General features: G+C 46.7%; 1 protein-coding gene across 2 annotated transcripts in view; it reads right to left on the bottom strand.

Moving 5' to 3' along the window:
* Positions 1-24,971, bottom strand: part of dnah7 (dynein, axonemal, heavy chain 7) — a 498,762-nt gene that overhangs the window by 328,754 nt on the left and 145,037 nt on the right. For both annotated transcript variants that reach the window (XR_005459743.1, XM_038789116.1), the window contains exons 19-21: positions 9,679-9,872; positions 5,111-5,309; positions 666-806 (exon numbers count right to left, since the gene is read on the bottom strand). Coding sequence is in view for 1 of the 2 variants with exons in the window: in XM_038789116.1 (XP_038645044.1) it covers positions 666-806; positions 5,111-5,309; positions 9,679-9,872 (534 nt within the window). In the remaining variant the exon portion in view is untranslated. The remainder of the gene's footprint in view (positions 1-665; positions 807-5,110; positions 5,310-9,678; positions 9,873-24,971) is intronic.

Genomic DNA, 24,971 nt, shown 5'->3' with positions numbered 1-24,971 from the left:
AGTCAAAGTCTAAAAGAATCCGAGTGATGGAGGACATTGCCCCATTTTTACAACACTTTCTGCTGTAAAGCAGATAAGTTTAAAGGTCCCACTGTAAATGACAGGCCAGGGAGAAGATAAGTGTCAAGATAAATGGATGAGATTTGGAGGGTGGATGTGCCGGATGTCAAAGGGGTGGTGGATGGCCATCGGTCGGGTTGGGGAAGGCGAGTGCAGTTGGGTCGGGGTGGTTCTGATTCACCAAGGTTGATTCAGGTCGGAAGAATGGGGTCAGATGAGGGTTTGGGTTGGGTCACATCAGTGTGGGGGGAATCTAACCAGGTTGGGTCAGGTGGGAGGGGAATCCTCTGTATGTTTCAGGTCAAGTGGGGAATACCTTGGGTGGGGCATGATTATTTGTGGGGGTGGGGGGTACCCTGTGGGTCCAGAGAGTGGGGCAAGTCCCGGCTGGGATCGATCTAGGTATTTAAAATAGTGTTTTGCCGACTTACTTTACTTTCAATGATAAAATTCAAACAGACTAAATTAAAATCCAAAGATTTAAAATTTCTGACCATTTATCTCTTTTATAGTCAATGCCAGCTTTAAAAACGTAAGTATTTACAGAAAACCATTTTAATTTTCAAAGTAGATTATTTTCTCACCATTATTCCACTTCTGCTTACCTGCAGACCTGTTTTAATAGATTCTTGAACCGTTTGTGTCCAAAACATCTGAGACACACACAACACTGTCTGACCGGGCCAGTTTCTCACCCAATCTATACGTGTAGTCTTTGGATAAGCTTCAATCGCTTGGCCAATAACCTTTGCATTAAGTACAAAACAAATTTTTTTTAAAAAAAAGCTTTTTTTGCAGTTAATATTAATTTGAAGTGCTCTTGTTAGTATGATTTTTAATGCAGTTTTTGGTTGTCTGTTGTTGTAGATACAAAGAACGATGTTGAGTCAATACAGTAATTACTTTAATGCATAAATCATAGAGGAGTAATCATAACACTTTGTATTCACTGTGCAGCATTCCAATGTTGTATCACAGTGTTGTATCACATTGGCTGGATGAACTACTTCAGAAAGGGGAAGGGGATAAGCCAGGAAGCTACAGATAATAAGGTTTTACTTTTGTTGTAGGTTTTGTTGCTCTTGGGAAAAATTGGGCCTTAATACTTCATTTGCAGGTGTAAGACGAGTCCATAGAGGATCAAATTTGTTGCTAATATTCTGTGTATGAAAGACACCTGACACAATAACGACCATTTTTCAAGTATACCTGGTGTTAAGCCGTTTACATGTGTAAATGCCGGTTATTGTGCTTACTTTAGGGCCACACTGCAAAATTTGATTTCAATATGAGAAGCAGATGCAAGTTATTGCCTTGGGAAAGCGACCTAAAATTAACTGATATAAAATGGGCACGCTGTCTGTGGAGAGACAATAACTGCTGGTCGTTCATCAGATAATGCAAATGAAGCCAGAGGCCAAACTTTGGGTCTGTTAGTTACGTCATACATCATCTGAAAGCCACTATGTTAGTGCCTGAAAACCAGCCCTACCCAACATCTAGGTTTAAACTTTGGCCAGGTCTTCCAGTTTCGGAATTGTCGGAGACCGGATGCACTCACCGAGATAAGCGTTGGGTCCCTCAAAAGTCCTAACACACTGACTCCATAGGAATCATCTGGGAAGTTTGAACCTCCAATGGATAATTCCCCTGCAACACGGGACCCTCCAAAAAAGTCTGAGTTAAGAGTCAGAGACTTTGGAATTACTTCCCTGAATAGATCCTCAGGAAATGTCGTACAGAAAAATCCTGATCTAACTCCTGGGTAACTATACAACTGACACCCAATTACTCACACTGACCCCAACCTGATTTCCCCCTCGATCCCGTGACTACTCCCTTGACTGCACAACCGACTTGACCTGACCCAACCTCACCACCTGACTCCCCAGGTTTTCCTGACCTGACCCCAATTCCTCTGATCCAACCTGACCTGACCCCACCACCCAACTTCCCCTCTGAACCCCCTCACTCCACCTCAGCCTAAATTGACCTGCCCTCACTAACTTACCCACCTGCCACGATACACACCTGCCTCCCTACATCATACCTACCTTCTACCAACCACTTCATCCATCCTGCTCCCTTATACACTGACACATTTACTCACTCACTCAGATACATACACTAACACACTGAAAGCTGCGTAAACGTTCCAGCTTTTCCGTGTGTCTGTGAACATTTAGCAAAAAGACAGCAGCTAGTGCTGTAAAAAGGGGCTCATTTTGTCTTCCCACAATGATAATAATCTTTATAAATAATAATAATCTTTATTATTGTCACAAGTAGGCTTCCATTAACACTGCAATGAAGTTACTGTGAAAAGCCCCTAGGCGCCTGTTCGGGTACACTGAGGGAGAATTCAGACTGGCCAATCCACCTAACCTGCACATCTTTGGACTGTGGGAGGAAACCGGGGCACTCGGAGGAAACCCACACACACACGGGCAGAACGTGCAGACTCTGCACAACCAGTGACCCAAGCCGTGAACCAAACCTGGTACCCTGGTGCTGTGAAGCAACAGTGCTAACCACTGTGCTAATGTGCTGAAAATATGCTCTGCACTTCTGAAGAACCTGGGATTAAACACCTAGCCAGGAATGTGGAGCTCCAGCGTGGTGCAGAAAAGGAGGAACGGAGCGGCAATCCAACGGTGATTCCCACACCCCAGAAGATTTGGGCCTTTGTAATGAGGAAATAAATTACTGAAAATTTAGTAAGTAATGGAGTACATATAGTCAGGACAGTACCCCACTCATCTCTCCATTAAGGCCACCCATCGTTACATTACATTTTAGCCTGCCAATTTTTGACTCTAATTCCCTAAGTCACATCTCTTCTCAATTCTCTGAAATTGACCTTCCAACAGTTAAATATTTTTATACTGGATTCCTCCTTGTTCTTCTCCAAAACTAATCTAACCTAATGTACTATGCCCATTATTTCTGACAGTGATTGGGCAACATGGTGGCACAGTGGTTAGCACTGCTGCCTCACGGCGCTGAAGTCCCAGGTTCAATCCCGGCCCTGGATCACTATCCGTGTGGAGTTTGCATATTCTCCAGTGTTTGCATGGGTTTCGCCTCCACAACCCAAAGATGTGCAGGGTAGGTGGACTGGCCATAGTAAATTGCCCCTTAATGGGAAAAAAAATTGATTGGCTACTCTAAATTTTAAAAAAATCATTTCCAACAGTGATGTCAGAATATGAGCACACATAACCCGAGCCATTATCAGGAGAACTTAACCCAAGAGAAAGAGTCAGTCAGGCAGGACTACGTGACAATGTACAATGTGAGGACTGGGAAATTTTGACTCCAGCTTCATTTTTAAATGTACATTTGTACGCAGCATGAATGTAGTGATGAAAGTGAAGAATATTGAATACTGCTGTAACCTGGAGCTAGAGCTACAAATCCAAGGTCCTTGATTGCCTTTGCTTGAAGAAGGATCATTAGAAGAACTATGTCCAGGAGGAGGAGATCAGGGCAGGGCAGGAACAATTCTTTCCCAGGAAGTAAAGGAAGATAGCCAGGGCAAATAAACTAGGGGCATTGAAAAAAAAGGTGATCTTTAATGCTCAGGAATAGAAATGTCACCTTCAGGATTTAGGTTCAATGTAAGAATTGGTTCAATTACTTCATAAGAGCACGAGTAAGTACTCTCTGCACTCTTTTCCTATTGCCCCTTTCTTTCCCCTAACAATTACATACAATCCACCATATATTTTACAACCAATCACAAGTGCCACTGTGCCACGCCATATTTTTATTCCAAATTAATTTCTTCTTTTGCTGCCTTCACACAGAATGCTAACATCCTCTCCTCAGATGACACCAACAGGAGGATCGGCAACTCTCGTTAAAATTCCTCCTCACTTCATATTCCAGACATTTCACTTCCTATACATCATACCCCATTCTAACTATCTTGTTTCTTAATCAGCTGTCAACAGATGCAAAGTATCCAAAGGCTTACACAAGTGTACCCTCCCTTTTCAGGGGCGGCATTCTCCCCTACCCGGCGGGGCGGGGGGTCCTGGCGTAGGGGAGTGGCGCCAACCTCTCCGGCGTCGGGCATCCCCAAAGGTTGGCACCACGCCGACTGGCGGCAAAACCGGCACCAGCGGCCTTTCAGGCTCGCCGCCCGGCACCGGGGCTGGCCGAAAGGCCTTCGCCGGTTCGTGCATGCGCCGGTGGGGGATTCTCTTCTGCCTCCGCCATGGCGGAAGAAAAAGAGTGCCCCCATGGCACTGGCCCGCCCAGCGATCGGTGAGCCCCGATCGCGGGCCTGGCCGCCATGGGGTCCGATTGCCCCGCGACCCTCCCCCAGGACCCCGGGGGCCCGCTCACGCCGCCAATCCCACCGCCACCAGAGGTGGTTCAAACCTCGGCGGCGGGAGAGGCCTCCCAGCGGCGGGACTTCGGCCCATCGCGGGCCGGAGAATCGGTGCAGAGTGTTAAACAGTCGGACACATGTAACACGGGAGATTAATGTCCAATCACCACCTGTTGCCGGGCAGAGCACAGCCTTCTGGGCTCATTCATTGGCCACCAGCCAAATCAATGAAAAAGAGTCCCAGCTAATCTCTCTCATTAGTTCCTGTCCACAATTTAAATCAGCCCAGCTTTCTGAATCCTTCCATTTGAATTAAAGGCACAGACAATGCTTTCTTGAATTAAAATGTCAGGCAGCCTTAAAGACATATGTCATAAATCATCCATGGATCAAAAATGAAATGGCAAAATGAAAGAAAGGGGGAGACAAGGGAATAGACAGGGAATAAACAAGAAGGAATAAAAAGGACCCCTTACAAATGCCGTGGATTGGGTAGATTAAAACTATGTATCAGATATTAATCATGGCTAACTTGGTGAAATTGTTTATAACATCCTTCCAAATACTACAGAATTATATTTGTTTGCCGAGGCATGAAAGAAAAATAATACTTTTTAAAAATAAAAACAATCCTAACCATACTGAGAAATAATTATTTTTGCCTCAAAATTGATTAATGAATACAGACATAAATAAAAAAACAAGCATTACCTTGTGAATGGATTTGATCATGGCTGATTCAAGTTCTAGCAGCCACTTTTCCACTTGACCTCTAGCTTTTGCAGTGGAAATTACGTCAATAAGTTCCACTATCTCATCTTCACTGCTCTTCATATGGGTTATTTCCAAGATATCAGTAAATTCAACTTTTGCAATGCCCTCAAAGCACTTCTTCAAGTGAGGCTGTACTCTGTAGCAAGGGTCAACATTTTTACAGTTTAAAATGCATCGCTTAACAACTTCAGTGACCGCTATTAAAATATATTACTTTTCAGTTTCTACCTACTTTCTTCATTAAGCAGATTTTTCAGAAAATCTATGGAATGATTGATCCAGTATGTATAGATTGTCAATTGATAGGTTCTTTGCTAGCAATACCATTCTAAAAATCGCTTCCTGTGTGAGCCACAAATGCGACCATATGGCAGTTTTCTTCAGGAGGTTGCTTGTCCTACTAAATCACTGGCAGACAGGATGTGTATGCAATTTTCCGGACAGAAGGCTGCTCACCATACTGGTGGCCTGTAGCACGTGTTAGGCTCCTTGAGTACACACATAAGGAAGATAACTGCTGCTTGAGCCCAGCTCACTACAATTGGTTTAATCACTACAGGTGGCATCCACAGAATCATCTCGCAAACAAGAAAAATTGGAAGAGACAGCAAGTGAGACAGGAAAGCATAGAATGTCTAGACCAGTTAAGTCACAAGGGTGTTTGGTAAGATTAGACAGTTTTTATTTTAATGCAAGGAGTCCAACAAGGCAGGTGAATTGAGGGCACAAATTAAAACATAGGGGTATGATGTTATTGATGTCACTGAGACATGATTGAGAGGGGGGCAAGATTGGCAGCTCAATATTCCATGATACAGAATCTTCAGAGGAGATAGGTAAGCAGGCAATAGAAGGAGGTGTCGCAATTTTGATCAGGAAATCAATTACAGCAGTAAGGAGGGATGACATCTTAGAAGGCTCCTCAACTGAAGTCGTATGGGTAGAGCTTAAAAACCAAAAACTAGAACCAGAGGACACCATCAAAGACGAAAGGGACGATCCTTAAAAACAGAGATGAGGAGGAATTTCTTCAGCCAGAGTGTGGTGAATCTGTGGAATTCTTTGCCGCTGAAGGCTGTGGAGACCAAATCACTGAGTGTCTTTAAGACAAAGATAGATAGGTTCTTGTTTGATAAGTGAATCAGGGGTTATAGGGCGAAGGCAGGAGAATGGGGATGAGAAAATATCAGCCCTGAGCGAATGGCGGAGCAGACTCAATGGGCCAATTGGCCCAATTCTGCTCCTATATCTTATGGTCTAAAAAGGAGCAATCACATTAGTGGGAGTGTTCTAAAGGTCCCCTAACGGTTCAAGAGAAATTGAAGAACAGATACTAGGCAAATTTAAGAAAAGTGTAAAAGTATTAGGCTAGTGATAGTGGAGGATCTCAATTCTCACTATTAACTGAGATAGCCGTAGTGTAAATGATTTAGAGGGAGCGGAATTCTTGAAACGTATCCAGGAGGACCTTTTCAGCCAGTAGGTAGAAGGTCCTACAAGAGAGGAGGCAGTCCTGGAATTAATCTTCGGTAAACAAGTCAGGCAAGTAGTTGAAGTATCAGTGAAGGAAGCATTTTGCAGACAGTGATCATAACTCTGTTAGATTCAAGATTTTTATGGAGGAGGAGAAGGATGGACCTGAGATCATGCTCTAAACTGAGGGTAGGCCGATTTTATAATAATAATCTTTATTGTCAAAAGATTTAATAATAATATTCTTTATTGTCACAAGTAGGCTTACATTAACGCTGCAATGAAGTTACTGTGAAAAGCCCCTAGTCACCACATTCAAGCGCCTGTTCGGGTACACAGAGGGAGAATTCAGAATGTTCAAATTATTCAACAAGCACGTCTTTCAAGACTTGCAGAAGAAAACCGGAGCACCCGGAGGAAAACCACGTAGTCACGGGGGAACGTGCAGACTCCACACAGATAGTGACCCAGCCGGGAATCGAACCTGGGACCCTGGCGCTGTGAAGCCACAGTGCTAACCACTGTGCTACCGTGCCGCTTAATAAGATTAGATATGATTTGGCCAGAGTGGACTAGGAGCAGACACTTTTAGGTAAATCTGTGACAAAACAATGGGACACATTCAAGAAAGAAATGGGGAGAGTACAGGGCCAACAAGTTCCAATCAAGAGAAAAGGTGTGACCAAAAATTTCAATGAACCCTGGATAGCACTGGATAAGGAGAAAATGGGAGGCTTATGGCAGGTATCAAGGGCTCAAAACAGCAGAAGCACGAGAGACATATAGGATGAAAAAAAGGGAACTTAGAAAGGAAAAGAGGAGCGCAAAAAAAGGGACATGAAAGGATAGTGGCAGGTAAAATAAAGGAAAATCCTAAGTTATTTTACAAGTGCATTAGGGGTAAAAGGATAACTAGGGAAAGAGGAGGGTCTATTAAGGGCCACAGTGATCATTTGTATATCGAGCCGGAGAACGTAGGTAGGGTTTTAAATTAATACTTTGTGTTGGTGTTCACTCGTGAGGGGGACGGTTTGGGTCTTTTATTACGCTCCTGTATAATCTTTGATTACATTTCTTTGTGTGTTTTGATATAGTACGGAGTGTAATATGTGTTACTCAAACCTTGGTTACTGATGAGGTCTTCTGAATCTCGATGAAGACTCAAACTCGTCCAGTAGTAACAAAAGGTTTATTGAGTAACTATAACAATAATTGTGTGAGTTCTTTACTTTAACATTGATATCAGTGATAAGGTTAACAAGATCTAACGACAGTAACTATGCGTAACTACACTAACCATCTGAGCTAATCTGATACTCCTGCCCTGGCCACAGATCATCCAAAAGAGAGAGAGAGAGAGAGAGAGACCCAATGTGGGCCGGGATTCTCCCCTACCCGGCAGGGCGGGGGGTCCCGGTGTGATGGAGTGACGTGAACCACTCCGGCGTCGGGCCGCCCCAAAGGTGCGGAAGTCTCGGCACTTTTAGGGGCCAAGCCCTAACATTGAGGGGCTAGGCCCGCGCCGGAGTGGTTGGCGCTCCGCCGGCTGGCGTAGACAGCCTTTGGCGCCACGCCACCCGGGGCCAAAGGGACTTCACCGGCCGGCGGAAGTCCACGCATGCGCCAGAGCGTCAGCGACTGCTGACGTCATCCCCGTGCATGCGTAGGGGAGGGGGTCACTTCCGCCTCCACCATTGTGAAGACTATGGCGAAGGCGGAAGAAAATAAATGCCCCACGGCACAGGCCCGCCCGCTGATCGGTGGGCCGGGGCACCCCCCAAGGGCCAGATCGCCCCCCCCCCTCCCACAACCCCAGAGCCCTACCGCACCGCAAGAGCCCATCGGATCCAAGGAAATTTGGAAAAGTGGATAAAATATTGGCTGGGTGGCAAGAAGCATATTGTGATGGTCGAGAGGACTTTTTCTGATGGGAAGTCTCTGCCCAGTGGGGTCCCACATGCATCAGTGTTGGGCCCTTGTTGTTTGTGGTTTATATAAATGATTTAGAACAAAAAACAAAGAAAATTACAGCACAGGAACAGGCCCTTTCAAGCCTGCACCAACCATGCTATCCATCTGAACTTAAAAAACCTACCTTTCTGGGGACCATATCGCTCTATTCCCATAATATTCATGTATTTGTCAATACGCCTCTTAAAAGTTACTATTGTATCTGCTTCCCTACCTCTCCCAGCAGTGTGTTCCAGGCTCCCACCACCGTCTGTGTAAAAAACCTGACTCGTACCTTTAAACTATGCCCCCTAGTAATTAACTTTTTCACCCTGAGAAAAAGCTTCTGACTATCCAAAGCTTCTATTTAGACATGAATGTAGGAGCGTTGACCCCAATCTTTTCTCTCAATCCTGTGTTACAAAATTCTGACCTAATCTGACCCAATCCAGTCTGCATCCCCTTCCCCAGCCTAACCTAGGACCCAAGACTCAACTCAATCCAGGACATGACCTTGGGCCCATTTGCTGAGGGCCAATGTGACACCAGCATTGGCTTAATATAACCCAATACTTGTCTGACAAGCTCCAAGAAAATAAAGCCCAAAGCCCAATATCTGGACCCTAGGTATTTAATTTAGATTAACTTTTTTCAATGGGCAGCATTGCGCAGTGGTTAGCATTGCTGCCTCAAGGCGCCGAGGTCCCAGTTTCGATCCTGGCTCTGGGTCACTGTCCATGTGGAGTTTGCACATTCTCCCCGTGTTTGTGTGGGTTTTGCCCCCACAACCCAGAGATGTGGAGGGTAGGTGGATTGGCCACACTAAATTGCCCCTTAATTGGAATAAATGAATTGGGTACTCTAAATTTATTTAAAAAAAAGAAAAAATAATAACTTTTTTCAGAAACATCACACAATTTGTTATGTAGCTGATCTCAGAAATGTTCATCAACTAAAGAGATTCCGGTTGAAAGATTTTTTTCAGTAGCATGCAATCTTTTGAGAGCTTATACAGGAATAACTATCTAAAGCCTTATAACAACACAAAGTTTTAAGTTGATTATGCATCAAAAACATCATACCTGGTAGGATCTTTGGTCTCTGAAAGGATCTCCAGCAACTCATCATTAGACAGGAAGAAAAATCGTGGGAAGAACAGACGCTTCTTTTCCAAATAATTATTAAGTCCTTTTAGGATCAAATCCAGCAGAGCATTTGACTTTTTTAGTTTCTCAATCATTTTTTCTATGGCTACCACAGCTAGAACATGCGTATCCTGGAGAAGTAACATTTTATTTAATATAGCTGGCTCCATTTAGAAAATCAATCATAAACATCAAAATATACATGCAATGAAATAATATGTGGGAATGTCTTCTACTTTTAAAAATTGAAGTAGCAATCTTGCCATATCTTATTTTAATGGTAACAAAAAGAAATGTTAATTGCTTCAGTTTTCTCTATTTGTTGTACAGCATTTCATTCATCTTACTGACAGAAATCAACTGGTATTAATGTACATTTTGTGCTTCTCATGTGACATCATTGGCACCTTAAATTGTAAATTATTAGTCAAAAATTCTAATATATGATGGGCAAGAGGATATTGTAGGATATTAAGCATATTAATAAATTGTACATCCCAATTACACATCTCCTTTTCTTTCAAAGATTTGAGTTACGAATTTACGTCAGTAGAGATAAAGGGTTGAATTTAGTTCAAAGTTCAGGGGCTGGATACTCCATTTCAGGGACTATGTCCCCATGCCATCGTAAAAACTGTGGCCTTTCACGCCAGAAAATCTGGGGTCAAAAGGCCCCTTACTCATTGCCCTGCAGGGGGCTAGCAGGGACCCATCGTGAATCTCGCAGCTTTAGCGGCCACGCCATGCTCCATGGCGGACTCAGACCTCGGAGCTGGATCTCCTAAATAGTACCCCTGATCGGCCGCACGCCTGACCCAGACCGTGTGCCCGAAAATACCCAGGTCCCGTATAAGGCGCCCCTGCCCTCCAATCGACCCGCCCTTGACAATGGCGACTGCCCGAATGGCCGGTCGGGGTGGAGAATAGCGGGGCGGGCCTCTGGATGATAAGCGGTGCGGCGTACTTCCCGCTTTTCAGGGGCTGGAAAATCAAGGAACCGACGCCGGTCCCGATTCTATGCGCAAAACTAGGTTCTGCACTCTGGCGCGGGATGCAATTTCAGCGTCGGGGTGCGGAGAATCCAGGAGTCGCATCAGCAGGGCAGAAAACAGGAGTCGGTCCCGCATTAGCAGGGGGAAGGACCAGGGTGCATCTTTTTGTCAAAATCAGCCAATCAACAGACCACAGTCTGGATCCCCATCCAAACAAAAAAGGCATTGCTGGCGGAGGTGGGTGATTTGGGGTGGTCGACGATTGTCATTTCAGATCACGCGATGCGACACACCGAGTGGAGTTACGGGGGGGAGGGGGGGGGGGGGGGGTGCAGCGATTTCTGGATAGCTTGGAGTTTCCCAAGATGGATGAGGACCTGGTGGAGGGGCTGGGGCTCCCTATTGGGTTGACGGAGGTGATGCAGAGTATGGGGGCAATGCAGGCAGGGATATTCCCGGGCACAAATGGGTTCCTCGTGGAGTTTTATGGGAGGTTTGGGGGGGATTTGGCGTCTCAGTTGGTGAGGGCATGTAACAAGGAAGAGGGGGGGAACTCCCCCCAACACTGTCACAGGCGTCTATTTCCCTGATACTAAAGATAGATAAGAATCTGGAGCAGTGTGGGTCCTACCATCTGATATTGCTGCTAAATGTTGAAGCGGCTGGCGAAGGTTCTGGCCTTGCGAATCGAGAACTGTGTCCTGGGAGTGATAGGTGAGGATCAAACCGGAATTGTGAAGGGGAGGCAGTTATCATAAATGTAAGGAGGTTGCTTAATGTGATTATGCTTCTCCCGGTGGGGCAGAAGGTGGAGGTGGCAGTGGCAATGGATGCAGAGAATACTTTTGACCGGGTGGAGTGGGAATATCTGTGGAGCTGTTGGGACAGTTTGGGTTTGGGCAAGGGTTTGTGGATTGGGTCCAGTTGCTGTATAAGGCGCTGGTAGCGAGCTTGCAGACAAACAGGGTGAGCTCGAGATTCTTCAGGTTGCATGGTGGTACAAGGCAGAGGTGCCCGCTGTCCTTGTTGCTGTTTGCCTTGGCGATAGAGCCACTGCCAATGGCGCTTAGAGCACGTGGGGTTGGAAATCCACTTAACATCTTCTAACTGGGTTCCCTCCCAGTCTATCAGCTCCTCTACACTGCTTGGGTGGAGGGACTCGGAGCCACCGAATGTGGGGTGTTGTGAGTGACCTGGTGGAATTCCTGAGTTTGGGAAAGATTAAGTTTGTCTTGAGAGGGTTGGTTGATGGGTTTACCCGGAGGTGGAGGCCATTCATCGATTTATTTAAGCAGAATTGAGGTGCCAGCAGAGGGAAGTGGGGGGAAGGCAGGGGGATGTAGGTGTTGGTTATTTATTATGCTGTACAAGTTTGCTTTTGTTCTTATTTGTGTGTTTGTTGTTTATATAAATGCCTTAATAAAATATTTAAACATAAAATAGAAAATTAGATGTTTATTTCCACAAGTAGACAGCTGTCTGTCATACAGACCGGACCTGCTAATCAGTGGGGCTATATTGCAGCAGTAGCACCTTAGCCACAGAGGCAGCCAGTGTCACACTGTGCACTGGAGTGGCCATGATTGAGCGATCCCCAAAGGAACCCGATGTGTTGGGTAAGCTGGGTCGATGTGGACTGCATTTGATGCAATGTAGAGACAGGCTTCCAACACTTGAAGAGATGCAACACGATTTTATTGAACAACTAACTATAATGCATGCTTAACTGTGGGTTTACACTATGCTGACTTGACTGGAGACCTGAGGCTAACCTAACCAGACTAACTGACTACCACGTGGTGTTTGTACTAGCTGCTGTTCATGAGCTCTGACTGTCTCAGAGGCTGGATCCCGAGAAAGCGGGAAAACTGGTGCCCTTTGTCTTTATAGTGGTCGTGTCCTGTCTGGTGATTGGCTGCTGTGTTCTGTGTGCTCACTGGTCATCCTGTGTGTCAATCACTGCCTGTCTGCACTCCATCATATACCTGGGTGTATATTATGACAGAACCTACTGAGCAGCTACCAGGATTTACCTGGTAGTCTCCCCAGGCGATGATGAACCCTCCCAATGTTGGTAAAATGCTGATTTAAGTGGGAAGTAGCCCTTAATTAGGCACTTAAGTGACTCAATTGGTTGCTCAGTGGGAAAACCTCAGGCTCCCATCTTGACACCTTCTTCCACCACATTACCAGCCTCCAAACTCTCAGCTTGGTATTACTGGGCTGGAAAATATCAATCCTCATTACTTGTTTTATTTTAGTGTCAAATCTTGTAGGGTTCAATTTTAATACCCATCATATTATGGTAAAGCAAACAATTTCCATTTAGGTTTCATTTAAACATAGAATTTTCTGAATTCCTGTCCAAAATAGGCAGTTAAGGTAAGTGCCACTCAGGCTGCAGAATGAGAAAAAGGGCACCAATGTGCTGAGGTGCTCTCAAATGTGGTCAGAAGTTTCTTTCAGCAAGCTGGGGCCAAGGAGGCAGATTCTGCCAATTGGTGGGGAGATATATTACAGCGGTAGGAGGCCACCATCACATTGTTAGATGAATGGGCCTAGCAGGAGATAAGAATAAGAGGTGAGGAATCTCGGTGGAGGAAAGGCCTTGAGCAGAGTAGACTTTACTTTACCTGTGGGGGGCGAGAAAGGTCTGGGTTAGTGCCCTTCCATCCCATATGAACTGAAATTAAAACATATTCTTTGGCCAAGGTCAAGAACTTAAATCTACAGAACACTGCAGAAACTGGAATTTCAAAAACACAAAATGCTAGAATTCACTACAAATCAGACCAAATTTGTGGAGAGACAAACAGAGCTAACAGGAGGTCATTTTAATTTTCTAAAACAGGTGGGTTGGCTTCACGATATGCAAAAATTTTAAATATCTCAAATGCAATCCTAACCTGCCTCCAATCCACTCAGGACTACATTCATACATTACAGCGGAAGAAGCATACCTTAGATACAACTATGCAATCCTATAGACAAAGAATCAGATCAAAGCTCTACAATCCTGCCACATGGAGTTGTGAATCATGGTGGATGATTGAACAACAAACTGGAGGAGGAAACTCCTAAGATATCCCCTTTATGAATGATGAGGGAACCCAACACATAAGTGTAAAAAGATGAAGCTGAAGCATTTTCAACCATTTTCAAATAGAAGTGCCAGAAGGATCATTCATCTCAGCCTCCTCTTGAGATCCCCACCATCATAGATGACAATTTCAGTCAGTTTGATTCATTCCATGTGATTTCAAGAAATGGCTGAAGGAACAAGAAAAGCTAGAGGCCCAACAACATCCCAGCTGTTCGACGAAAGAACTAACTGCACACTTAGCCAAACTGTTCGAGTACAGCTAGGATACTTGACAAAATGAAACATTTCCATGGTATATCCTGTCCATAAGAAGCAGGAAAAATTCAATCTGGCATCTGTCCACACTCAATCATCAGCAAAGTGATGGAAGATGTCATCAATAGTACTATCAAGTGGTCCATGCTCAGTCATAACCAGCACACAAATGTTCAGCTTGGATTCCAGCAGGTGCACTCAGTTCCAGACAGTGTTACAGCCTTGGTTCAAAAATGGACAAAATAACTGAATTACAAAGGTGGGACGACAGTAATTGCCCTTGACATCAAAGCAGAATTTGGCCAATTGTGGTATCAAGGAGCCCTAGAAAAATTGAAGTCAATGGGAATCAGGTGAAAATATTTTTATTGGTTGCAGTAATGTTTAGTATAAAAAAGATTGTTGGAAACCATTCATCTCAGCCCCAGGTGATCACAGCAGAATTTCCTTAGAGCCTAGGCCCATCCATCTCCAGTTGCTTCAATGGTTTTCCCTTCATCATAGGGTCAGAAGTGGGGATATTTACTGATTTGTAACTGCAGACCATGCCAACATACAGCAAAACCTGAATAACATTCAGGCTGGGGTTGATAAATGGCAAGTAACATTCAAGCCACACAAATGTCACGCAATGACTGTTGTTTCTATCCAATAAAGACCATTAATGTCTAAAGATAAATCAGAACACCCATTAATTAATCAGTAGAACTATGCCACAAGATTTTACATTTTTAAACAAAAGCCTTTGTTGTATGTAACAGTTAAATAAAGTAGGCACGATTAACATAATACTATAGTTAATAATTATTTATGCTCTGAACTCAGTTCCACTTTTTACTTTTCCTTATACATTACAACAACCTTGAATGTTCATTCACTTCTTTAGGGGACAACCTCCAAAATTCGCTTTAATGCTCTGCAGTGCTCCAACTATTCACCAGGGTAATGTTTTGCGGGGACCTTTTCATTAGTCTTTTGGCTAAGCGACCCTCCAACTTTTCTTTACAGACTTCAAGACTGTGGGTGCCACAGCTCCTTTTTGAACTGCTGTAGCCCATGTGACGTGGGTAGAATCACAGTGATGTTCGGGAGGGAATTCCAGGATTTTTGGCAGAGCGACAGTGAAGGAATAGTGATAACCTCCAAGGCCAGATGGTGAATGACTGGCGGGGAAACTTGCAGGGAATGGTGTTCCCATGGATCTGTTACCCTTGTCCTAAATGACAGATCCATCTCACTGCTAAACTCAGACGCGAAATTACTGACCAAGAGGCTGGAGGACTGCATGCCAGAGGTGGTAGCAGAAGACCAGACGGGCTTTGTCAAGGGTAAACAGCGAACATCAAACATCAGGGGCCTGCTGAATGTGATCATGTCCCCATCTGGGGAGAGAATACCGGAGGTGACCATCTCCCTGGATGCAGAAAAGGCCTTTGATAGAGTCGAATGGAAGTACCTCATAGAGGTACTGGAGTGGTTCGGGCTTGGAACAGGGTTCACCGCCTGAGTGAAACCCGTCTACAACACTTCCACAGCGAGCGTATGGACAAATGCCACCAGCTCTACGTACTTCCAGTTGCACAGAGGCACAAGGCAGGGATGCCCATTATCCTCGCTGCTGTTTGCCATGGCGATCTAACCACTGGCCATCGCACTTAAGGTGGCAAAGAACTACAAAGGGACCCGGAGATGAGATAGAGAGCACAGAGTCTCGCTCTATGCGGATGACCTTCTCCTTTACATCTCTGGCTAGCGAAGCAGCATGGAAGGAATCGTGGCGCTCTTGAAAGAATTTGGAGTCTTCTCGGGCTACAAACTTAACCTGAGCAAGAGCAAGGTCTTCCCGGTGAACCCGCAAAGCGGAGGGGCAGAGCTGGAGGGGTTGCCTTTTGAACAGGCCCAACACAAATTCCCCTACCTGGGATCCAAATCGCTTATGACTGGACAGGGATCCACAAGTGGAACCTGACCAGCCTGACGGAGGAAGTAAAAAAGCACCTGTAGAGATGGAACACACTCTGACTCTCCCTGATATGGAGAGTGCAGATGATCAAGGTGAACGTACTGCAAAGGTTTCTCTTCCTGTTCCTGTTTAGATCCATCCTGATCAACACCCCCAAGGCCTTTTTCAATTCACTATACAGACTGATTATGGCGTTTGTGTGGGGAGGGAAGAACACAAAGATCCCAAAGAGAGTACTGCAGAGAACAAGATCCAGCGGGTGGCCTAGCCCTCTCAAGCCTGCAAAATTATCATAGGGCGGCAACCATGGAGGGGGCAAAGAGGTGGATAAAGGAGTCAGAAGGTGAGTGGGTGCTTATGGAGGTGGGCTCCTGCAGAGGAACCCCCATCTGGCCCCTAGCCACAGTGGAACTCCCATCCCCACCTAATAAATATTCAACGAGTCCAGTGGTGGTAGTAACACTCCGGTCGTGGAACCAACTGCAACAGCATTTGGGGTTAACCGAGAACCACAGGTTCACACCTGTGACTATGGATGCCACCTACAAAAGGGGGGGGACACTGACACCTACAGGACGGGGGAGACACTGACAGTTCGGGGCTTTTACAGCAACAACAGACTGACAACGCTCGAGAAACTGACAGAAAAGTTATGGATTCTCCCAAAACGAGGCTAAGTGTTGACGCCGTCATGAGAACCGTGGAGTTTCACGACGGCGTCTTCAGGCCCCCAGGTGGAGCTATTCAGCGGCCCACAATGGGATTTTATGGGTGCATCGTGCAACGCCCGACGGACCGGCCACGTCATTGACACGATAGCGCGGCGGGGATTATATACTGCCGCCGCCGCCGCCCCCCCCCCCCCGCCCCTCCCCCCCCCCCACGCAACACAGGCAAGATGGCAGCGCGGAGAGCAGCCCCGCGATTTAAGGATGGGGAACTAGACACCCTCCTGGACACCGTGGAGGCGAGGAGGCTGGTGTTGTACCCCGGGCTGGGATGCAGGACAGCAGGCGCCATTGTTCGCTGTGCCTGGGTGGAGGTGGCCAATGTCTCCAGCGCTGTCGGGGTGGTGGTCCGGACTGTAGGACAGTGCTGAAAGAAGATGAACAACCTCCTCAGTGAAGCCAGGGTAAGTATCCAGCACTGTGCCGCTGGCACCAACCCCCCTGTCCCCAACACACGTGACCACCCCACATCCCCCCCCCATGGCGACAGTACCACCTCTGACCCACATGGCTGCACCCACCCATGCTATGGTCGGGTGCCCTGTGCACCAATGCAACCCCTGGGCGGCATGCGTGCGACCGTCTAACACTGTTGCTATCTGTGTTTGCCCCCCCCAGGACAAGACCGCTCATAACCACCGGGAGCGGGAGAAGACGGGAGAGTGCCACAAGACCTCTCACCATGCCCGAGCACAGGGTACTCGACATCGTCGGTGGGCTGGAGCAGTGGCAGGTCGCTGACACGGAGGTCGTAAGCGTGCCTGGTTGCGGCGCCTGACGACACAAGCATGCACACCCTCACCTCCTCACCTCTCACCCACCCACCAACACCACTCACCCCTCCACCCCGCCATCTCTCACCCTCCACCCCGCACCCCTCCACCCCCTCATCCCATACCCCTCCACCTCTCACCCCCTTACCCCACACACCAACAGCCGTCACCACCTCATGCCTCACCCCCGTCCGCCTATCTAACCATACATGCCGTCTTGTGTCTTATGGGACCTGCTGGCGATGGGCCCGGCTCATCCGGGGGCCCCTTCCCCCAGCCAGTGCCGGGTACGGTGCCTCCCAGGAATCCAAGCACCGATTGGGAGAACAGCCGGAACACCAGTCACCTGCCCAAGACGATCGAGGACACCACGACCTAGGGGACAGACACGCAGGGCACCACGACCCAGGGGACAGACACGCAGGGTACCACGACCCAGAGGACAGACACGCAGGGCACCACGACCCAGAGGACAGACACGCAGGGCACCACGACCCAGAGGACAGACATGCAGGGTACCACGACCCAGAGGACAGACACGCAGGGCACCACGACCCAGAGGACAGACATGCAGGGTACCATGACCCAGGAACCCAAGACTTTGGGTCCGATGAGCACATTGACGCTCCAGCACAGCTATCTTGTACACCATCTCAGAAACTATCACCTCGGTAGGGCAATTTAGTGGAGTGGCTTCTGGGACACTCACTGGTGCGCACCACACAGCCATACCGGTACAGCAGGTGGAGGTAGGAGCAGCCGAAGGGCTGGATGGTCGGAGGGCAGGCCGGCCCCAGCAACCAGCTGCTGCCCAGACGGATCCCGGGCTCCTGGAGTATCCATTCCCAGGTGCAGTGAGAGACTCAGGGAACAGAGGAGGGGATGATGGCCGGCTTCCAGCACCTGCAGATGCAGGTGGAGGAATCCAACCGCCTGCAGGAGCAGGGAGTGGTGCCGGTCATGCGTGCTACTCAGGCCGAAACTGCGCAGGTGGCATCCGCGGTTAAGGCAATGGGGGCAACGGTGTCGGGCCTGGGTCAGGTTTTGCAAGGTCGGGGCTTTCTGTGCAAGCGGGGGCCATGGCCCAGGACAGGGCTGCCCTCTCGCAGGCAACCATGTGCCAGAGCCAGCTGCAGTTTGCAGGGGCACTCTCAGTCACAGCAGGCCATGGCTGAGAGCATCAGCCCCATTGCCCAGGTGCTGGCCGGCGACGCACAGACCCAGAGGGAGATGGTCCAGTCCCAGACAGGAATGACCCACTCCCTGTGTCCATGGCCGCAAACATAGCCTGGTCGATACCAGAGCGGGCATTCAGAACCTGCAACTCCAGGTGTCGGGGGCGCCTCGGGGTTTGGCTCCACTCGCACCCCCGTCCCATGAAGAAGTCCGGGGGCCATCAGGCACCTCAAGGGAGGAGGAGGTGCTGGGTCCCATGCAGGGGAGGTGCCGGAACAGCGCAGTCCCTCTGACTACCACCCCCCCCCCTTCCCTCCTGTCCCTGGTGCATCAGGTGGGCAGCGGGCGGAACAGGGCGGCACCCGGGATGTCCGAGGAGCAGCCTAGCCCATCTAGTCCGGGTCACACCACGAAACGTGCGCCAATGTGGATCCTAGTCGCAGGGCAGGGGTCTCAGCAGTCAACCTCCACTCCTGCTGTACAGGCTGGGGAACCGCCTCCGGGAAGTGTTAGGGCCCGTAATTCCAGAAATGTAGACATCAGTTAAGTTGGCACGGGTGCAGGGTGCAGCTTAGTTATAGGGGCTAGGGCACAGACTGCAAGTACATCTTCATATTAAACACATAGTCACACTATTGAATGCCACATCTGTGCTCTGTCTGATGGGTGTGGAGGTGTGGCGAACAGTGATGTCCACTGTGGGTGAGGAGTGATGGATGAGTGAGGTCCAGCTGCTGGGCCATGCAGCCCCCCTTCCCCTCCCCTGACCATCCCCATCATCCTGTCCCCAGCTATTCAACAGGGCCATGTGATAGACGTGCCAGCTTGCATGGTTCACCCAGGTGGTAGGTGCTACTGTGGGCATGAGTCAGTGTCATGTGAGAGTACCTTTAAGAAATGGGTGTTTATTACTGCAGTCATGTCACAGAGTGGGTGGAGCTGGGCTGTCTGTCAGCTTTTTACTTTCGTTTCAGGCTGTTGCTGCAGGATGTGCTTTAGTTTTGTTTTCAGTGTTGGAGCTGAAGCCAGACCAAGCAGGTGTACTGCTGTTCTCTCTGCCATCAAAAGACTATCTCTTGATCATTTGGTGAATTCAGAATTATAAATGTTCTCAGTAATGAATGTAAACCTAATGTGCTTCTGTTAAAAGGTGTTTATTTTGTCTGGATGTTGTTTGGGAAGTTATTAATTAAAACTTAGTGTTGTATTCTATCGGGGTTGTATTTGAATTGATGGTTGCTAAGATGTTCACTGTCTGTTTTAAAAAGGTTAACTTGAGTTCTGAGAATAAACATTGTTTTGCTTTAAAAAATACTTTTCCAATTCTGCTGTACCACTGGGTCGTGTGCTCCCCATACCACCATCTATGAAAAGTTGTGGGTCAGGTGAACTCCATGATACAGTTTGGGGTTCTCTAAACCCTGGCTCATAACAAATTGGGGGCTTGAGGGGGATAAAAGTCTATCTAATGGATTGGCTCAGTGAACTTAAAGACAGTGAGGGGTGAGCATATTGTGGGTGCTTTTCAAGTGTGGTATTTTAGTTTAAGTAGGGAGTGTGTTGTGGACAATGGTTCTTTCAGAGGCTCTGAAGGTTTTGCGGGTGGAGCCGGTCACACGCAGTACCTTACAGACAGAGACTAAAAGCAGACTGTTAGAGTTGGCAAAAATGTTGCAGTTATCATTACCTGACAAAATGCGAAAAGGTGCTCGGGCGGAATACTCCAGGAATCGGCGTGACAGGCAGAAACGGCGCAGTGGAGTGGCGGGAACCACTCCGGTGTCGGGCTGCCCCAAAAGGTGTGGAATCCTCCGCACCTTCAGGCGCTAGGCCGGCGCCGGAGTGGTTTGCGTCCCATCAGCCAACTTGGAAGGCCTTTGGCACGGAGCCAGCCAGGGCCAAAGGGACTCCACTGGCAGGCGAGGGTCCATGCCTGCGCAGGAAGTCAGCGGCTGCTGATGTCATCCCCGCGCATGTGCAGGGGGTTCACCTTCGCGCCGGCCATCACGGAGGTTTGCACAGCCTGCGCGTAGGAATAGAATGCCCCCACGGCACAGGCCTGCGGATTGGTGGGCCCCGATCGCGGGCCAGGCCACCGTGGGGGTATCCCCCGGGCCAGATCGCCCTGCACCCCTTCTGAGAACCCCGGAGCCCGCCTGAGCTGCCAGGTCCCGCTGGTAAGGGACAAACACCAATTTACGCCGGTGGGACCTGCATAGAATGGGACTTCGGCCCATAGCGGGCCGGAGAATCGCCGGGGGAGCCCACCGACCGGCATGGAGCGATTCCCGTCCCCGCCAAATCTCTGGTGCTTGAGAATTCGGAAGCCAGCGGGAGCGAGAGTCACACTGCACCCACCAGCGGGGCGTCGGCGAATCCTGCCCGAGGTAATTATGGCGGTGGCTAAGCATGTAAAGTTGCCTGAAATACAGTTTGACTCATTGGAAATGGTGAAAAATTCAGTTACAAATTCAACAAATGCAACATGAGAAAGAATTAAATCAGCTAGAATACAAAAGAGAGAGGAAAAAGAAAGAGAAAGAGAGAGAGAGAGGAAAAAGAGAGTGAAGAAAGGAAAACAGAAAGAATAGCCCTAGCAGAACAAAAAGAAAAGGTACAGATCAGGGAGCAAGATAAGGAAAGAGAGTTTGAACTTCAGAAAATGGCCATGAAACATGACAGTCAGTTAAAATTGGCAGGTGTAAAGGGAAACATACAGTTGGATGATACTGATGAGGATAGTGAGAAAGAGCCAAAGTCGAAGGCTTGGTGAGAATCTATTTAAATATGTCCAAGCATTGCCAAGGTTTCACGAGGAGGTGGAAGCCTTTTTCATTTCATTTGAGAAGGTGGCTAAACAAATGAAATGGCCACAGGACATGTGGGTATTACTGATTCAAACAAAGCTGGTAGGAAGGGCTAATGAGGTGTTTCCATCACTACCAGAGGAAGTATCTGGGACATATGAGGAGGTGAAAATTCCATCTTAGGTGCATATGAACTCATGCCTGAAGCCTACAGACAAAGCTTTAGAAATTTAAGTAAAGAATTTGGTCAGACATACATGGAGTTTGAAAGGATCAAACAGAGTAATTTTGAAAGGTGGATAAGGGCTTTGAAAATAGACCAAACGTATGAAGCTCTCAGAGAAATTATACCTTTGGAGGAGTTTAAAAATTCAATTTCCGATATAGTGAGAACTCATGTAGAAGAGCAGAGGGTTAAAACTGCGAGATTAGCAGCAGAAATGGCAGATGATTATGAATTAGTTCATAAATCAAAGTTTGGTTTCCGACATCAGTTTCAGCCTGTGAGGGATAGAAACTGGGGACATGAGAAATACTCAAGTGGTAAAGGTAATCTGATGAGAGATAATAAGGAGAGTGTACCTCAGATTAAGACCATAGAATTTACAGTGCAGAAGGAGGCCATTCGGCCCATCAAGTCTGCACTGGCTCTTGCAAAGAGCACCCTACCCAAGCCCACACCTCCACCCCATCCTCATAACCCAGTAACTCCTCACAACACTAAGGGCATTTTTGGACACTAAGGGCAATTTTAGCACAGCCAATCCATCTAACCTGCACATCTTTGGACTTTCGGAGGAAAACGGAGCACCCGGAGGAAACCCACGTACTCACAGGGAGAACATGCAGACTCCACACAGAGTGACCCAAGCCGGAATCGAACCTGGGACCCTGGAGCTGTGAAGCAATTGTGCTAACCACTATGCTGTCATGCGGTAGCACGGTAGCAGAAATCCAGGATGGTGGAAGAGACACAAAAACTTTCAAATGTTTTCACTGTAATAAACTAGGCCATGTGAAGTCACAGTGTTGGTGGTTGAAGGAAAGCACTGGGAAGGCTGATGTGGTAAAATAGGATAAGTCAGTGGGGTTTGTTAAAGTGGTTAAGGAATGCCCAAGTGAAGCAAGGAGGTGCAAAAGATTGTACAGCCTGATCAAGAGGTGATTGGTAAGAAGGTTACAGATCTCTTTGAAGAATTTACTTGTGTGGGTAAAGTTTACTCATGTGTACCGGAAGAGCAGGTAAAGGAGTCACAATTTTAAGAGATACGGGAGCTAGTTAATCTTTAATGGTAAGAGACAAGGAGTTATGTAGTTTGAGAAGAATGTTGCCAGAAAGGTGGTAATATGTGGAATTCAGGGTGAGAGGAGTAGCGTTCAATTATATAAGGTAAGGTTGGAAAGTCCAGTGAAGAGTGGTGAAGTGGTAGCAGGAGTAATAGAGAAACTATCTTGTCCAGGAATACAGTTAATCTTGGGTAATGATATAGTTAGATCGCAGGTGGGAGTGATGCCTACTGTGGTGGATAAGCCAGTGGAAAATCAGACAACTGAAGTGTTGAAGGACGAATATCCTGGGATTTTACCGGATAGTGTAGTGACAAGTCCGCAAAGTCACAGGTTAAGCCAAGAGGAGAAATCAAAGAGTGAAGATGAAGTTGAAGTGCAATTATCAGAAATGATTTTTGATCAGATGGTTGAAAAAGAACAAGAACAGGTGGAGGATGAGGCGGATATTTTTAATTCAGGAAAATTGGCGGAGTTACGACAAAAAGAAATAGAAATAAAACGGATGTATCAGAAAGCTTACACGGAAGAGTAATCAGAGTGTATACCAGAGTGTTATTACCGTAAAAGTGATGTCTTGATGAGAACATGGAGACCTTTACATACGCAGGTGGATGAAAAGTGGGCAGCAGTTCATCAAGTAGTATTGCCGGTAGGGTATAGAAAGGAGGTGTTGTGAGTTACACATGAGGCACCAGTGGGAGGTCATTTGGGAATAAGGAAAACTTAAGCTAAAATACAGAAACATTTTTATTAGCCTGGACTACATAAAGATGTAGTTAAATTCTGTCAATCATGTCACACATGTCAAGTGATAGCAGTGGTAGCACCTCAAGCAGTGATAAAACCAGTGTCCTTAATCCCCATTCCAGCATTTGAGGAACCTTTTACAAGGGTCCTAATTGATTGCGTAGGACCGCTTCCTGAAACAAAAAGTGGGAATCAATATCTTTTGACTATAATGGATGTGTCTACTCGGTGTCCAGAGGCCATTCCAGTACATAATATTACAGCTAAAATGATTGTGGTGGAGTTACTTAAATTCTTTACTAGCTCTAGACTACCCACAGAAATGCAATTGGATCAAGGATCAAATTTTACCTTAAGGTTTTTCAAAAGTTATGGATAGCTTAGGAATAAAACAATTTAAATCAACTGCATACCATCCAGAATGGCAGGGAGCATTAGAAATTAAAGACAATGTTGAGGGCTTATTGTCACGATTATCCAGTCGTACTGTTTGCAATTAGGGATGCACCTAATGAGTCAACCAAATTTAGTCCTTTTGAACTAATTTTTGGTCATGAGAACCACTGAAATTGATTAAGGAAAAATTGGTGAGTGAAAAATCTGAAATTACATTATTGGATTATGTGTCAAATTTTAGGGAACTATTAAATAAAGCAGGTGAATTAGCTAGACAATATTTGAAAGTTCGACAAAATGTGATGAAACGGGTCACGGACAAGAAATCCAAAGTTCGTAGTTTTGCCAGTGGAGATAAAGTGTTAGTGTTGTTACCAGTGGTAGGTGAGCCTTTAAAAGCTAGGTGTTGTGGACCTTATCAGATTGAAAGGAAATTAAGTGAGGTGAATTATGTGGTAAAAACACCAGATAGAAGGAAGACTCACCGAGTGTGTCATGTGAATATGCTTACAAGGTACTTTGAAAGGTAAGGAGAGAAAAATTGAAAAATTGAAAATTGAAAATCGCTTATTGTCACGAGTAGGCTTCAATTAAGTTACTGTGAAAAGCCCCTAGTCGCCACATTCCGGCGCCTGTCCGGGGAGGCTGGTATGGGAAAGGAGGAGGTTTTAAATATTTCTAACTCAAAGTGACGAACCAAATCCAGATGATTGTGAATTTGACAACCTCAAATTAAATTGGAAAATAAGGATGTTCTTAAAAATTGGAATAAATTGTTGAGTTACCTTCCAGAGGAAAAACAAACTGACCTGAAAGAGTTATTGATATCACATGGGCAAGTTTGTGGAGCTACATTGGGAAGTACTAAAATGGCTACACATGATGTAGATGTGGGAAATGCTGTTCCAATCAAACAACATCCATACAGACTTAACCCTTTAAAATTGACACAGGTTAATGAAGAGATTGAGAGTATGCTTAAGAATGGCATAATTGAAGT

The sequence above is a fragment of the Scyliorhinus canicula genome, chromosome 2 (assembly GCF_902713615.1).
Source record: "Scyliorhinus canicula chromosome 2, sScyCan1.1, whole genome shotgun sequence".
NCBI classification, from domain to species: Eukaryota; Metazoa; Chordata; class Chondrichthyes; order Carcharhiniformes; family Scyliorhinidae; genus Scyliorhinus; species Scyliorhinus canicula.
The sequence above is the reverse complement of the archived record's forward strand: the minus strand, read 5'-3'. Positions and strand labels throughout refer to the sequence as shown.